Source organism: Xyrauchen texanus, chromosome 6, assembly GCF_025860055.1.
Source record: "Xyrauchen texanus isolate HMW12.3.18 chromosome 6, RBS_HiC_50CHRs, whole genome shotgun sequence".
NCBI classification, from domain to species: domain Eukaryota; kingdom Metazoa; phylum Chordata; class Actinopteri; order Cypriniformes; family Catostomidae; genus Xyrauchen; species Xyrauchen texanus.
In genome coordinates, this window is record NC_068281.1 from 29487345 (window position 1) to 29505171 (window position 17827).

At 43.8% G+C, this 17827-nt stretch overlaps 1 protein-coding gene across 1 annotated transcript in view; it reads left to right on the forward strand.

The window, feature by feature from the left end:
- Window positions 1-13470, forward strand: part of LOC127644682 (phospholipid phosphatase-related protein type 5-like) — a 39862-nt gene extending 26392 nt beyond the window's left edge. Inside the window, exons 5-7 of the mRNA XM_052127994.1 lie at window positions 597-773; window positions 10450-10584; window positions 13409-13470. Of these exons, the coding sequence (XP_051983954.1) occupies window positions 597-773; window positions 10450-10584; window positions 13409-13438 (342 nt within the window). The 3' untranslated portion in view covers window positions 13439-13470. The remainder of the gene's footprint in view (window positions 1-596; window positions 774-10449; window positions 10585-13408) is intronic.
- Window positions 13471-17827: the final 4357 nt, after the last annotated feature.

Here is a 17827-nt window from a genome sequence, read left to right on the forward strand (position 1 = left end):
AGCCTTAAATGCCACCCTTCCAGTCACTCAGCTCTTGGATAAAGGAAATTATGTTTATGAACCATATAAATGTACTGGTAACACTTTACATAATGTTGTGTGCATTAATATTAGTCATAGTTGCTAGCATGAACTAACAATGAAAAATGCTTTTACAGCATTAATAAATCAAGGTTACTGTTAATTTCAACGTGAACTAAATATTTATAAATGACATGAACCAAGATTAATACATGCATGATGTAAAAGATTGTTGTAAATATTAGTTCATGATATCTAATACATCAGTGTGAATATACTTAATGTAATGTGTAACCAATTTATTTAATGTGTCATGCATTAGACATTCAATGTTTGCATAATGAATCTCTTATGTTTCACACACACACACACACACACACACACACACACACACACACACACACACACACACACACACACACACACACCCACAAGCACATTTCAGCCAACATATATGTACCCCATGTACTCAGACAAACATGCCCGCACGTGAGCAGGGAATAAATTAGCTATGAAAAGCATTTACACAGAGGTTTGGATGAAGATGTATTACAGAGTGCTCTGTGCTTCCTCAGATGTACATCACATGCTCAGTGAAGGCCAAAGGGACACGGCTGGCCAAGCCTGTGATCTCTCTGGGGCTCATGTGTCTGGCCATCCTAACAGGGATTAATCGCGTGGTGGAGTATCGCAACCACTGGTTTGATGTCATCACTGGCTTCATCATCGGAGGAGCCGTTGCTGTCTTTATGGTATGGTCACATCTGAAAACACAAACATAACACAGACTTAACCCCACAGAGTCAATTTCCAAATGCAAATGTATTTAATATCCTTGTTGATATCAGTTCATATTATTAAGCCATGCTTTTTGTGGTTGATTAAAGATGTGACCCAAGGTTAATTAAAGGTTTTAAAACATGAAATACACAAAGCTAAGTCCCCATGAAGTCAGCATAACACATTGAAATACCAAAAAAAAAATCTGGTAACAAGTTACAGTAAGTTTGTATTCATTAACATTAAAGCAATAGCTAACATGAACTAACAATGAACAATTCTATTACAGCATTTATTCATCTTAGTTAACGTATATTTTTACATAAGCTAATTTATCTTAACATTAGTTATACAATATTAACTAAAAGTAGCAAAAAAACAAACAAACAATTTTTTTTTTATAAATTAACATTAACCAAGAAGAATAAATGCTGTAAAAAGACATTGTAAATTCATGATGCATAATGCATTAACTAATGTCAATGAAGACAACATTATAATTAAGAATGACCACAAATCTTTACAGTAAGTAGGTAAAACGTATCGGTTACCTAACGTAACCTCGGTTCTCTCTAGATGAGGGAACGAGTATTGCGTAAGCTAGCTTACGCTACGGGAAAGATTAATCTTTTCTGAGATATTGAAGCCATTTTTGTATCGATTGTCAACGCAGTGCGGCAGCTGCAGACCTTGAGCGAGCTAGCTAGCGAGCTCATAGGTTGCTCTGCGGCAACTGCTGCAGCCTATAGACGAGCTTGGGCGAACTCGCATCCAATGAGAGGCGTCCGCGCGCTCACTGCATCAAAGCCCGGCAAAATGGGCGTGACTAGAGTGCATATAAGCGTAGTTCGTAGGCTGGAACCCTGGTTTTCATTGACTGAAGCGAAAAGTCGCTCGTGGCGCGAAGCACGTCGGCTACGCAATACTGCTCCCTCATCTAGAGAGAACCGAGGTTACGTTAGGTAACCGATACGTTCTCTTACGAGAGGTTCTCTCGTATTGCGTAAGCTAGCTTACGCTACGGGAACCCATTGTCAACGCCGTGCGCGCCAAGCATCCACTGTATGAGACCCGGGGAGTTAAGGGGGACCCGGGGAGCCCTTATGAGTGGGGAAATAATATTTGGCCAGCAAGAATGCGGGTCATTGATTGTGTAATACATAAGCACATAGTAGGACGGGAACGACAGAGCGGCGGTGCCGGTCTGTGTGGAATGTGTCCCATCAGTGCAGCTCACCAGGGGAGCTGTAGCGTATTAAACCGCTAGTAGTTTTGCCTGCAGAGCGGGCACTTCCATATTGTAAAATCTGACAAAGGTGGAGGGGAAGTCCATCCCGCTGCCACACATATGTCGTGAATGGAAATTCCGCTGGACCATGCCCACGAGGATGCCATGCCTCTAGTGGAGTGAGCCCTAATGCCCAACGGGCATGGCAGGTCTTTTGACGCATATGCAGCAGCAATAGCGTCCACTATCCATCTAGATAGTGTCTGTTTCGAGGCGGCGAGACCTTTGGTGCGCCCTCGAACGAAACGAAAAGCTGCTCGGAGCGTCTGAAAGCAGCGGAGCGCGCAGTATACAATCTCAGTGCTCTGACCGGGCAAAGGAGATTGGCGTCGCGTTCGCTATCCGGTGCTGGCAGCGCCGATAGGGAAATGACCTGTGCTCTGAAAGGAGTACCGATCACCTTGGGAACATAGCCGTGTCTAGGCTTTAAAATGACCTTGGAGTCACTTGGTCCAAACTCAAGACACGCAGCGCTGACAGACAGCGCGTGAAGGTCTCCCACACGCTTGACTGATGACAGGGCAGTCAGAAAAACGGTTTTGAGTGAAAGGTATTTCAAATCCACGGATTGAAGTGGTTCGAAAGGGGGCTTTCATAGTTTCGAGAACTATAGAAACATCCCAGATAGGAACCGATGGGGGCGCGGGGTTCATCCTTCTAGCTCCCCTGAGGAAGCGGATGACCAGCTCGTTTTTACCCCATGACTGGCCGTGCAGGGGTTCAGTGAACGCCGCAACGGCCGCCACATACACTTTGAGCGTGGATGGGGATCTGCCCTTATCCAGCAGCTCATGTAGAAATACGAGCAGCGACGACACCCCACATGTCCGTGGGTCCAGGTCTCTGTTGGTGCACCATTTTGAGAACACAGACCATTTTGACGCATAGAGTCTTCTCGTGGAAGGGGCTCTAGCGTGTATGATGGTTTATTACTCATTCTGGCAGAGCGACGGGTAGTCGCTGATCACCCACGCATGCAGCCCCAGCTCTGGGTGGGGATGCCAGATTGTGCCGCGAGCTTGAGAGAGGAGATCTGCTCTCACTGGGATGGGCCACGGCGCTGTCAGTGACAGCTGCGTAAGCTCCGGGAACCATGTCTGATTCTCCCAACGCGGGCTATGAGGAGCACCGAGTGACGCCGCTTCCTGATCCTCTGCATTACCTGTGGCAATAGCGAGACGGGAGGGAAGGCGTAAAGCGGGCGCCTGGGCCAGTCCTGGGCCAGCTGCCCTCGCTCGAGAAAAATATTGGGCAGTGAGAGTTCTCTTTGGACGCAAAGAGGTCTATCTCTGCTCTGCCGAATAGGTGCCATAACGCCTGGACTGTTTGAGCGTGCAGGGACCATTCCCCTGGGGAATATTGTCTCTGGACAGTCTGTCCGGGCCGTCGTTCAGGTGGCCTGGCACGCGCGTCGCCCTCAGCGAGCGCAGGTGGCACTGGGACCAACTCAGTATGCGTTTCGTCAGATGGAAGAGGTTCCTGGATCTGACACCGCCCTGACGGTTTAGGTAGGATACCACAGATCTGTTGTCCGAACGGACCAGGACGTGGTGACCCTGAATGACCGGGAGAAAGCGCACGAGCGCGCATCGACCGCTATCATTTCCAGACAATTTATGTGAAGGAGCTTTTCCTGAACTGACCATAGGCCGAAAACCGGAGAGCCCTCGCGAGACCGCGCCCCAACCCGTGTTGGACGCGCCTGTCGAGATGACTTTTCGGCGAGATACAGCTCCCATTGTCACTCCCCGCTGATACCATTCGGCCACTGTCCAGGGCTGCAGAGCTGATATGCAGGTCTGAGTCACCTTGATGGGCTGGCGGCCTGTGGCCCAAGCCCGGCGAGACGCTGGTGTTTAGCCAATGCTGAAGCGGGCGCATGTGCAGTAAACCCAGCTGAAGTACTGCTGCGGCTGAGGCCATGTAACCTAGCACTCTCTGGAATTTCTTCAGAGGCGTGAGGCTGTTCATCTGAAAAGATGCGGCTAGTCGCTGAACACGGCGCACGCGCTGTGTAGATAAGCGAGCCGTCATTGCCACGGAGTCTAGTTCTATTCCCAGGAAGGAAATGGTCTGACTGGGCTGTAGTGAGCTCTTGGTCCAATTGACTGCAAGACCCAAACTGTTCAGATGGCTGAGGAGAACTGCTCTGTGAGACAGAAGCTCCATATGTGACTGAGCCATAATCAGCCAGTCGTCCAAATAGTTCAGAATTCGCAAACCCTGACTCCGCAGGGGTGCGAGCGCCGCATCCATGCACTTCATGAAAGTACGGGTGCTAAGGACAGGCCGAACGGAAGGACGGTGTATTGATAAACCTGGCCGCCGGCTGAATCTCAAGAATGGCCTGTGACGGGATTTATCTGAATCTGAAAGTATGCATCTTTCAGATCGAGAGAAATAAACCAGTCCTCTGGCGCACATGCGTGAGGAGTTTCCTGATTGTAAGCATTTTGAACGGTCTTTTGCAAGCACCTTGTTCAAAACCCTGAGATCTAATATGGGTCTGAGGCCGCCGTCTTTCTTGGGAACAAGAAAATAACGGCTGTAAAGCCCCGACTCGCTCAGAGAGGGTGGCACTTTTTCTATGGCCCTTTTGCACAGAAGGCTTGCTATTTCTGAACGAAGCAAGCACGCTGCTTCCGTGTTCACAGTGGTTTCGAGCCGCTCTGAAGCGAGGGGCGGCGATCGAACTGTAGCAAATAGCCCTGTTGTATTGTGCTTAACACCCATTTGGATATCCCTGAATAGCTTCCCACGCTTTGAAGCGTAACGCTAGAGGGTGAATGGCCAATTCGCTCTGATTGCCGCACACAGAGCGCTGAACAAAATGTGTGAGCTGCGTTTAGTGTGTTCATGCATGATTGCTCGCAGACAGCATGAACAGGCTGTTTTGTGAGTGACTTCCGATTGGAATGAATGGGGAAAGAGTCACATCTGTTACGTGATGCGCAAGCACGGGACTTACACACAGAGGAATGGTTGCTGGCCGTGTAACAGAGCGGGCAGAGAATGGGCGCACGCGACGCATTTGTGGGCGCATTTATTGACTCTAGCGCCGAGCGGTTCAGTAATCGCTTTATGTGAGCGTGCTCTGGTGGGGACACGAGACATGCAGTGCTTGTGTGCAGAAGTGAACACTGGATTGTGGGCACATTTTCTACACATAGGGCTGGTCGTGGTGACAGAGCCGGCAGAGAATGGGCGCGCAGACGCATTTGTGGGCGCTTTCATTGACTCTGACGCTCGAGCTGTTCAGTAATCGCTTTATGAGAGCGTGCTCTGATAGGTGCATCGGATGTGTTATGCTTGTGTGTAGGGGCTAACACTGGGTTGTGGGCACTTTTTCTACACATAAGACATGTTTGCTCTTTACAAGATTTAATTGGGTCGCCGTGAAAACGGCGCTTGAGTGCAGGCAAGCGGGCAGTGTCACCGGCTTGTTGGCTGCTAAATTCACCACTGTAGTAGCCTGAGAGAAGGGTACTGACAGGGGCAAAGCTTTGACGGTGGTCCGCCGCGGCGGACTGAGCCGTTGTTTGTTCAACACAGTTAGGAAGACTTCGGCTGCTCGGTTTCAGCGTTACCTTAGATCGAGGCCCGCGGGGGCGGCGGTCTGCGGCGGCTGTCTGAGCGCGATCGAGGGCGGCCGCCCTGTCGACGCTGAGAAGTCTGGAGATTGTTGAACTGGGCGCTGTGAAGAGGCTCGTGCAGGAGGCTGATCACGTGAGCGGCCTGCAGAGGAGCTTAGCGACGCCGCAGGAAGAGGTTCATGGCTTGGGTGGCTTTCTGGACTTCTGAGAAGCGGTCAACAATGCCACTCACCGCGGAGCCGAAGAGACCGGTTGGAGAGAGCGGTGCGTTGAGGAACGTGGAGCGCTCTGCTTCTCCCATGTCGGCTAGTGTTAGCCATAAGTGTCTCTCGGTCACAGTCAGCGAGGCCATGCACTTCCCTAGAGCTTGGGCTGCAGCTTTGGTAGCTGAAGGGCGCAGGTCTGTCGCGCCAGAGATCAGTAACAGCCTCTGGGTGCCTGCCTTTCTCATCCCACTCCCGAAGAAGGTCTGCTTGTAGGATCTGTAAAACGGCCATTGAGTGCAGAGCAGATACGGCTTGGCCGGGCGGCGGAATAGGCGCGCCAACATAGGCGGAAGTCGCTCTGCAGGCCTTAGACGGAGCACAGGCTTGGAACGCCATCTCGCGGAGGGCGGACAAAGGTGTGCTGCTACCGAAGTCCTCGACCGGGGATGGAGGAGTAGCCTCTCTCAGTGGCGCCGCCCACCGACGCGAGAGAGGTGGAGACGTGTGAACGGGTCCTGGCTGAAAAAGGAACGCTCCACGCACTTTGCAAGCTCCGTATGTAATTCCGGCAGGAAGGGAGCGGCCCGGGCCGCGGGTGTAGAGCGGCGATGGCTTTGAAGAAAGCAGCCGCCGAGTCTGTTGGGTGCCTGCTCAGGGGCGGTGACCACTGAGCCCGAGGCGGTCGACGGCCTGTGTGAGGAGGCGTGTTAACTCCCCTTCGACCCGGCGCTGGTCCTGCTGGATTCCTGGGCTGAGGAGGAGGCTTGGGAGCCTGTCCACTCCTCGCTGTCCGAAGCCATGATGGAACAGCGGCCCTTATCCTCCGCTCGTCATCCGAGATGGCAGCAGTGCGGCCGCCGGCGGCAACTGCGCTGGCCCCGGGGCGGGAGGGTGGAAGCGATGCTCGAGGGAGAGGCTCGGCGAGGCAGTCGCTTCAACCACAGTTTCCGCAGCCTTTGTGAGCGGCGCTTCTTCCTGCGCTGCTGAGGGTAAGGCGGCGCGGCGGTTTCTGCTTTGACCGCTTCGAGTCGAGCCCGCAGGGTCGACATCGGTAGCTCCTCGCAGAATCGCGATCCGCCCTCAGTGAGGGCGAGCTCTGCATGCCCCAGTCCCAGGCAGAGAGCGCAGATGATGTGGCGGTCTCCTGTGCTGAGAAGGGCGCGACATGAGGCGCAAGTGGAGCGAGGCATCTTGAAAAAGACGCTTGTACTCTTTTGTGAATAGTTCGCGAGAACTAGCTTGCTGAATAAAAGGATACGTCGTCGGATGGCGTAGCTCGCAGGATGGCTGAAGGTGGCTGAGACGGCCGGCTTCTTCTAGCGCTGTCCACGCTTGCTAGATGCCCCTCGAACGGCGACGCGGCTTCCAGGTCAGCGATGCGGAGAGCTTCGCTGAAGAGATGAAAATCAGGGTTCCAGCCTACGAACTACGCTTATATGCACTCTAGTCACGCCCATTTTGGCGGGCTTTGATGCAGTGAGCGCGCGGACGCCTCTCATTGGATGCGAGTTCGCCCAAGCTCGTCTATAGGCTGCAGCAGTTGCCGCAGAGCAACCTATGAGCTCGCTAGCTAGCTCGCTCAAGGTCTGCAGCTGCCGCACTGCGTTGACAATGGATACAAAAATTAAGGATAATTTTTTGGCTTCAATATCTCAGAAAAGATGAATCTTTCCCGTAGCGTAAGCTAGCTTACGCAATACGAGAGAACCTCTCGTAAGAGAACTTTATTAATATATAGCACCAAACAAAGTGCTTTATAGAAGACATATGTACAATGAGGTCCAGAAGTCTGAGACCACATTGAAATCCTTGGAAGTGTTTTTTCTTAATTTATCGTAAACCTGAAAATGGACTATGTCACCAATCAAATGTAAGCAAATGTAAGGATTATTCCTTTGTACAAACAGATTTCCTTGCTTTGTTTGAATCAAATCTCAAATCATGTTGCGAGAACAAATATCATCAGGTATTGCTCATCTTTCATTCCAGCTTGAGTTCAGAATGTCATCAAACGGGGACATACCAAATATTGAGAAATTTGATAACATTTTACAATAATGTTCCATTTGTTAACATTAGTAAATGCATTAAGTATAATGAACAAACAATGAACAATATATTTATGACAGCATTTATTTATCTTTGTAAATGATAGTTAATAAAAACACAATTGTTAAATGTTAGTTTGTGTTAGTTCATAGTGCATTAACTAATAAATACAACTTTAGATTTTAAAAATGTATTAGTATGTTAACATTAACTAAGATTAATAAATGCATATTTTTGTTTTAATTCTTATTTTATTCTCTTCTATGTAAAGCACTTTGAATTACTATTGTGTATGAAATGTGCAGTATAAATAAACTTGCCTTGCCTTGCCTAATAAGAATTGTTCATTGTTAGTTCATGTTAACTAATGTTGTTAAATATTCAATTCCATTTTGATGAAGAAAGAAACTTTTGGATGGCCTGAGGGTGAGTAAACTATTAGCAACTTTTCATTTTTGGGTGAACTATTCCTTTAAGGGTGTGTTCACACTTGGCATGTTTGATTAGATTAAAATGAACTCTGGTGCTATTGCTCTGTTCATTTGAACAATTGTGAAAGCTGCCATCCGAACCTTGGTGCGCACCAAACAAGTAGACCGAGACCCCCTGAATAGGGTGGCCCTGTGACCTTATCCTTATGCCTTTTGTTTTGTATCTTTATGTTTGGTGTAAACGTGTCCAGTGTGAACGCTAAGCAAACTAAGACTAAATGTATCATTTTCTTTTTTGGTCCGGACCAAGAGAACCAAACCACAAGTTTGAACACACTATAAGAATGACCATATTGCTATGTTGCATCTTTGGGAGCGTCTGCAGTACTACATTAGCCTTAGTGAAAATCAAGTAGTTTTTTTTTTCTGAGAATTGGGAGGCAATCCTCCCAAAAGTTACTGAGTTGCCTTGGTGCCACCTTAATTGTAAAGATGCATTTAAACTTCCTTTTAAAAGATGCTGTCAGTTCCAAAATGTAATCAGATTATGTAACATACATTACTCTAATGTGATACTCCAAACAGTTTATCTAAGCAATCTTGAATGATTAGCACTAGCTCCCTGGTAATCAACTGATAAACCTCAGTCTATAGCCTACATTTTACTCTGACAGACCTGCCACTAAACACCTACAAATGAGTTAGTCTGAGTCACAACTATCCATACCATTGGCAGCAGTAGCACAGGGCATTAGCAGTTGGCTTAGCTAATTTGAACTAAGGGGAACCTTCACGTACAGTACATATCTGAGGCTTCCTCTGTAATTCAACACAATCGTTTTTACTGTGCTGTGTACGCTGTTGTGTGGAACGTGTACAGTCAAAGATAGGAAACCCATTGTGAGCTATAGAAAAAGGTCAGATAGGATGGGTTCATGCTCGCTTGCTTCACATTAGTAGAACAGCATTTGAGAGAGCTATCGGTTTGTGGAAGCTTGGATGCTTTATGTTCTGTGGTGCTGTAATCATGAGGCAGATACAGTATGCACTGACCTATTTCTGCAGTTAGGGGGGATGGGGTGTGGGGAGGAAGGTTGATATAGACACTAAACTCATGATCATATCAAATCATGCAGTTTCCTGAAACATCACATTATCAGAAAGGTAACTGAATGCAAATTGACTGTAGTGAAGAACATTGCAGTGTGAATGTGTGGTGTAGTGCTCTTGCAAATGGCCATTAGGCCTTCTATAGGTATGTTTTGTACTATAGCTCTATAAACTATATAGCAGTGCTTTTGTTGGATTTGCTGTAGCACCAAAGTTGTTTATTGTGCAAAATTCAACAGCAACAACAAAAAAAAAAAAATCTTAAAATAATTTATAAAAAATTATATTTATAAATTAATATTAACCAAGATTGACAAATTTGTTTCTACCAAGGGACAGATGTATTTACTGAAAAATGCCATAGAGTCATGGGATTGGATTCACAGAAGTGTTTTCTCCCTTTTAACAGTTGATATTGGGAAAAAAGAAGTGCCTGTTTATTTTGCTTAATTATGCTCGATTATGTGGTTAGTTGCATTTTATTTTTCCAATTCAATTAGAACAGAATTGAAAGCCACCAGTTGATAACCACTGCTATATGATGGAAAAATAGTAAAGCGAGCATACACAGCACAGAAAAATGTATTCCTGCTTCTGTTTAGTTAAACAGAGCACTTCAGGGTTGGAATATGCCCTGAGATGTCCACATTTTGAAATCCTCCTTTGCTCTATAGTGCAGACTTGCAGAGTATTGTCCATATTGTCTCATTGAAAATCCTCTTTTTTTTCAATAATGGATGAATCTCCTCCAGGACATGGACTAACATGCTTCTTCTCTCCTGAAAGAGCACAGAGCCTTTTTATTTTGGGCAACAAGTCATGCGAGCATCTTTGCCCTTTTGAGGCTTACATAAACCATAATTTATAGCTTGTGAAAAGCTTGAAATTTCAATGTGTTGTACAAAAAGCCTTTCAGAGGTGTAATCTTTCCATCTTCTCTTTTGTTTTTCCTGCGGGTGCTGTTGTGTTAGGTGGTGTGTGTGGTGAAACATTTCAAAGGAAAGCCCTTACTGGGTGAGATACCGCCAGATGAGAGTTTGTCCAATGGTTCCATGATCACTCAGCCGAGGATGGAACACACTATGGAGAAGTACATAGCCTCCCAGGTATTCACCACAAGCCTTCATGGAAATGAGAGTTATTACATAATGAGCTTTTTTCATATAGTTAACCTACTAAAATAAAATGCCTAATTCTAGAAAGTTACCAGTTCACCATCAACGGGCATAAGACATTATGGCTTTCAATTTAGTGCGATTAGTTAGAAAACAAGTAATGTGATAAAAAAAATTTTTATATAATTGTACATATAATATGTACACTACCTGTCAAAAGTTTTGAAACACTTATTATTTATTATTTATTTTTTTCTTCACAGTTTAGAATAACAGTAAATTCATCAAAACTATGGAATAACATAAATGGAACTATGGGAATTATGTTGTGACTAAACAAAATAAATCAATACTGTGTTATATTTTAGCATCTTCAAAGTAGTCACCCTTTGCCTAGAATTTGCAGACATGTACTCTTGACATTTTCTCAACCAACTTCTTCAGGAATCACCCTGGGCTACTTTTTAAACAGTATTGAAGGAGTTCCCATCTATGTTGGGCACTTATTGGCTACTTTTCTTTATTGTTTGGTCCAAGTCATCAATTTCAAAAGCTTTTCATAGAATTTTGAATTCATAAAAATGAACTGTTCTACCATTGGAGCAATTCAAGCATGAAGCACGTTTTTGCGGATCTACAGTCTGTCTAACCCCAGCTGCTACTACAGGCAAAGCACCACACAAACCACTCTTACAGATAGTAGGGAGCACAGAATGAACAAGGAGCTGTTCACACTGCTCAATGTAACAGAATGCAGGCTGCTTGAGACACATTTACAGAGTTCTAAAATGCAATTCTCTTAATGCCTGCACTTAGACTAACATTTAAGAAAAGTGGACACGGACTGTTAAAATTATAATCTATTCTAAAATAAACAAAACAATTTATTGACTTCTAAAGGTACTTTTTTAAAAATCTATTCTATGCTTTAGACTTCTGCCACAATATTGTAATTTGTAAATTTTTTTACATTACTGGCTTTTATCATATAATTATCATATAATTATAATTCATTAATAAATGATATTATATAATTAATTTGATTAGATATTTTAGCCCTATTTAACATGTTTTCGCACTACAAAATGTAATACATTCTGTAGTAGACTAGTATAATTTAGATGGGCTTCTTACATTTGTTTCCTACAAGATCATTCATCCACACTTAAATGATTTGCAAAACAATTTGTCAGCCTTATTTGGGTCATCGTATGCATTTTTTCTTTCAGATTGCCTTTTTACTTATATGGTCATGAACCGTGTGTTGGTAAAAGGGCTTAGAAATTATGATTACCCAGATCCAGAAGGTCTGAATTGATGATGAATAACAGCCGTTAGGAAACAGTGCTTTCCTTTTTGTTTCTCTTTTGAATACTAAACTCAATTCCCCCTTCATTTAAGTTCTTTGCTGAAAAAATAAAGACTATTGATGACAGACATTACATTGAAAAGTCTTTGGACTCTGAATATTATGTTTGGAAGAATGTTATATGACTTTCCCTTGTAAATCCCATTATTTCTTTTCTGTATGTTCATTTGACTGCTTCTGCCCCGGGCCAGTATTTCTTGTATCTTTGTCACAAGAGATCAGAGTTAGTCAGTGGGCTTGTCTTCTAGTCTCAGAGAAAGCAGACAGATACAACTGGAGTGTGTATCTAAATCCTGCTTTTGATCTAAAACTATGGTGTTTTCAGATGATTTTTTCATAATCATTATTCTACTATAGTTGTTTCCTATACTGTAAGTATTGAATTGAAAGCAAACAAAATCACTGGAAATGAGTAATAATAACAAGAATGTTGCTGTTCTTAAATGTACTGGACATAATGTGTTAAAAAAGTATGTCCTTCTCACTTGCCATCCTTAATATGAGCATACAGTTGAATGTCAAAGATTGGACATCTCTGAGAACTAATTATGAAACTGCTGTTTTACCTACAGGGTTCCTATTTTTCAGTAAATATATATTTTTCTAGTTATGCTAAGCTAACTTACCCAGTAATCATGAACAACTGAAAAAGTAATGGAAAAATTCATGCAAAATAATTGGTCCAAATCTATGGGAAACCCTGAAAAGTTTGCCATCTAAATTTTTTTTTCTTGAGTGCAATGTCCATAATATGACATAAAAACCATTATCCATTAATAAAAATGTAATGGAAATGAATTGGCCAAAAGGTGTGGAAACTGCTCCTAGTGACCCACAGATCAGCAATACATGTAGATAATTTCATTGTTCAGCAACATTGTTCAGCAGGACTGCCATACAATATTCAACAGGTAGCAAGTTCCCTTTAGGTTGTGCCCCCATATTCTGATTTCAGATATTGTCTCCTTTAAACTCTATTATGCCTTGGAATCAGCTTATAAGTAATTGGAGTTCTGCCCATCTTTGATTAATAGTTTAAAATTACTTTCCAGGTTTCATTTTGGATAAGGGTAAGTCCAGGGGCTCTGTGAAGCAGTTCATCATGATTACCCATATGCCCAAGACATACGCACCTGCAATGCATGGCTAGCACTCACACCACACTAGGCTATTTCAAGGTTGCACCATTTATCTTTAAGGTAGTTATTACTTATTCCAACAGGCTTAGAGTAGTGTGTGTCAGGTCTTTAGCTTGTGATGCAGTGGTATGGAGAGGTATAAAAGCAACTTATATTCAGTTGCCTGTGTTAATTCTCCTACAGAAACGGCAAAAAAAAAAAGGTCTTACTGTTATGTCTTGTCCCAGGATAACATATTGGACTAAGCAACTGGACTATGGCAAGTATTTTTTATAGATTTTTAAACTGCATTTTGTTTGATTTTCAGACTCCCATCACTTATGCTGAGATCACATGACAATGAAAAGTCGGCAAACATAAAAAGCTGTGGACAATGTTGCTGCCATCTGATGCAACACCTTTGAGAGCAATGTCGATATGTGCTATTTTTCACTTCTATTTTCAAGTGTGTGAAAATGTTGTCGGTTCCTCGTTTGTCCTCCTTGTTACTTTTTTTGTTGAAAATGATTATGCTGGGGTCACATCCCTATTTTTATACAAATATTTAACTTATAAAATTTTTGTGGTTGAATATGCAGGGTACAGAGTGAATGTGGAATTAAAATATGATGTCCATTGAAATGTGTTTCACATATCCTGATGTACAATTATAACCAGCTTGATCTCATGAAAATTCTGACTAATGTGATATTTTTGCAAAATGGTATTACTGTGTGTGGTTCATTACATGTTCATTACAACAGTTCCACGTTTACATTTTTAACATTTTTAAAGCAACAAAATGTTATGTTATGTTTGTAACCCTGGTTCTCTGATAACAGGAGTGAGGTATCTCACTATGTCTAAATGACTTGTACATGAAACCATGGAAGCAATTTTTTAACACCATGTCTGTCCAATGACAGACAAGTCACTGCAGTGACCAGGAAGCCCACCTTCCTGATATAAACCACTGTCACCTGCCTTTACGTCTTTCTCAGCATATCTCTTCCCTGTGCTGCTGCAAAGAGTTAAGTGTGGTGAGATACCTCACTCCTGTTATCAGAGAACCTGGGTTACATACGTAAACTTATGGTCTCTTTCAAACATTCATTCAGACTGACTCAAATATTATATGAAAAATCTCCAAACTAAATTGCCATAAAGGAATAGTTATGGAATAAGATAATTTAACATATTAAAACTGAGCATGTATGAGCGTGCTTATACATCAGTATCATACTTATTCACTCTAAGGACCATGTGAACCATTGAAGGATCTGTAACATCCAGTCTATAAAATCTCACACATGTGTAAGGTGATGATTACTCTTTCTCAGCATCCGCATTCAGCAAAACCTCAGGAATTTCCTGTGAGCTGGATACATTTCTGTATGGAAATATGCTTCCTTGAGATCCAATGATATGAACCAGTCTGTGGGACGAATTGAGTGAGACAGCACTCCGAGCATGAGCATTTTGAATTTGTATATTCTGAGGAATTTGTTGAGGTTTCACAAAGCCAGAATGGGGCGGAGGCCTCCCCCTTTTTTTAGGATAACAAAATACTGGGAGTAAAACCCCTATCGGCTCTCCTCCACCTGTATTGCTCAATAAAGAGGCCATTTCTTCCTTTAAAATCTGAGCTGATTCCCTCTCCGCTGTTGACATTAACACTGTTGAAATGATGTGGTTTCACAGTGAATTGCAGTCGATAACCCCATATTATCGTAGTTAAAACCCAGCTCTGCGCTTTGATAGCGAGAGTGTCACTGCAGCTCCTGCTCACCGAGGATGCGATGGTGCCATCATGTAGCAGAACTGGGGTTTGCAGCTTCGATTGAATTTTTTTGTGTTTGTTTTGGGGTTTTGCTGTACATTCAGCTTGCAGTCTGGATGCACAGAAGAAAATTTTGCCTTTTGCAAATTCCCTCTCCCCTTAGCTTTGACTTTGGAGCAGTTACCCAAAACGGAGCCCATGCAGATCGGGAGGACATGCTTATCACCAGAAGAGAGTCTTCAGCTTTTGAAATCTTGCAGGGGGCGTCCGTCTTTTACTATGAAATGCTTATCACCAGATTTGGATCAGGAAGGGGGATGAGTGGAATAAAGCTTTTAACACCCATGGGGGCACTTTGAATATTCGGTCATGCTGTTTGGATTGGTCAACACCCCCGCTGTCTTCCAGGGGTTCGTGAATGACGTGCTTCGAGACATGGTTGATAAATTTTTGTTTATCTTGACGATATTCCGATCTTCTCTCAGAATATCAAGGACCATGTCCAGCATGTCAGGTGGGTCAGCAACTGCTAGACAACCAACTGTTCGTTAAGGTGGAGAAGTGTGCTTTTCATGTGCAATCTGTTCTGTTCTTGGGGTTCATCATCTCATCCGAGGAAGTGCACCAAGACCAGGTTAAGTTCAACGTGAATTCTGATTGGCCAACCCCAGACTCCCACAAAGTTTTGCAGAGGTTTCTGGGGAACACTAATTTTTATCGACATTTCATTAGAAAACCCCTGACTGATCTCACCTCAACCCGTACCAAGTTTTATTGGTCCTCGGCAGAAGCTGTGTTTTCTAAATTAAAAGAAAAGTTTACAATGGTGGACAAAAGTTAGGAATAATGTACAGATTTTGCTCTTATGGAAAGAATTTGGTACTTTTATTCACCAACATGGCATTCAACTGATCATAATGTGTAGTCAGGACATTAATAACATGAAAAATTTCTATTGCAATTAGAAAAACTATTGCAGACCTTCTTAAACTACTTCAAAGTTCTCATCAAAAAATCCTCCACATGCATCAATGACAGCTTTGCAGATCCTTGGAATTCTAGCTGTCAGTTTGTCCAGATACTCAGGTGACATTTCACCCCACGCTTCCTGTAAAACTTGCCATAGATGTGGCTGTTTTGTCAGGCACTTCTCACACATCTTACAGTCTAGTTGATCCCACAAATGCTCAATGGGGTTAAGATCCATAACACTCTTTTCCAAATATCTGTTGTCCAATGTCTGTGTTTTTTGCCCACTCTAACCATTTCTTTTTGTTTTTCTGTTTCAAAAGTATCTTTTTCTTTGCAGTTCTTCCCATAAGGCCTGCACCCCTGAGTCTTGTCTTTACTGTTGTACATGTAGCTGGTGTTGAGCAGGTAGAATTCATTGTCAGCTGAGGGTATTCAAGGCGTCTATTTCTCAACCTAGAAGCTCTGATATACTTAGCCTCTTTTAGTTGTACATCTGGCCTTCCACTCTTTTTCTGTCCTTGTTAGAGCCAGTTGTCATTTGTCTTTGAAGAATGTTGTGTACACCTTAGTATAAAATCTTACATTTTTGCCAATTTCAAGCATTGTATAGCATTCATTCCTCAAAACAATGATTGACTGACAAGTTTCTAGAGAAAGCTGTTTCTTTTTTGCCATTTGTTACCTAATATCGACCTTAAGACATGCCAGTCTTTTGCATACTCTGGTGACTCAAAAACAAACACAAAGACAATGTTAAGCTTCATTTAACGAACCAAATAGCTTTCAGCAGTGTTTGATATAATGGCAAGTAATTTTCTATTACCAAGTTAGCAATTTAGCATGATTACTCAAGGATAAGGTGTTGGAGTGATGGCAGTTGGAAATGGGGCCTGTCTAGATTTGATAAAAAAAAAATTCAAGTAGTAATGGTGCAGTTTTTTTAGTAATATCCTGACTATACTTTGTTGAATGCCACTTTGGTGAATTAAAGTACCAATTTCCTTCCAAAACAGCAAAATCTGTACATTATTCCAAACTTTTGGCTGCCAGTGTACTACCGCTCCCATTCTTAGTACTTCTGACCCTTCACATCAGTTTGTGGTGGAGGTGGATGTGTCAGAGTTTGGGGTCGGTGCTGTTATGTCACAATGCCCTTCCTCGGACGGGAAGGTGCACCAGTGCACCTTTTTTTTGCACCGCCTGTCCCTAGCCGAAAGGAATTACAACTTCGGTAATAATGAAATGTTGGCTGTCAGGTTGGACTTGGGGGAGTGGTGTCACTGGTTAGAATGTTTGGGGTACCTTTCGTGGTCTGGACTGACCACAAGTATTTGGACTATATCCGCAGAGCTATGTGTCATAACTCCAGACAGGCTTGTTGGGCGCTATATTTAATCCATTTTGACTTTAGTTTGGCTCCAAAAACACCTATTCCAATGCCCTATCCTGATGTTTTGAAGTCGGGACCTCCACCACCCCTCCGGATACCATCCTCCCTGCCTCCCCAGTGGTGGGCATGGTGTCCTTGGACATGGAGTCTAAAGTCAGTTCCGCACTGCGTAACACCACCTTGCCACTAACGGGTCTGTTATTCATTCCTCGGTCGGCTCAGACATACGTTCTCTGGTGGGGCCACTTGTCGAATGTCGCTTGTCATCCAGGGGCTGCTCGTACTCAGTCGTTCATCATACAGCGATTCTGGTGGCCATCACTAGCACAGGACGTTCGCCATTACATGTCCGCCTGCCTTGTCTGTGCCGCTAACAAGACTTCCTGTCAGCCTCTGGCCGGGCTCCTCCATCCAATGTCATTCTCTTTGAGATGTGTTGGACCGTTTTCGGCTCATTTTATTCCCCTCACCAAATTACCTTCAGCGAGAGAGACAAAGATGACCTCCCAGTCGATGTGGTGTCTGACAGGGGACCCCAGTTTGTCACGGTTTTGGGCATAATTCTGCCAACAGCTGAGCGTGTCCTATGGGTTCCATCCCCAGAC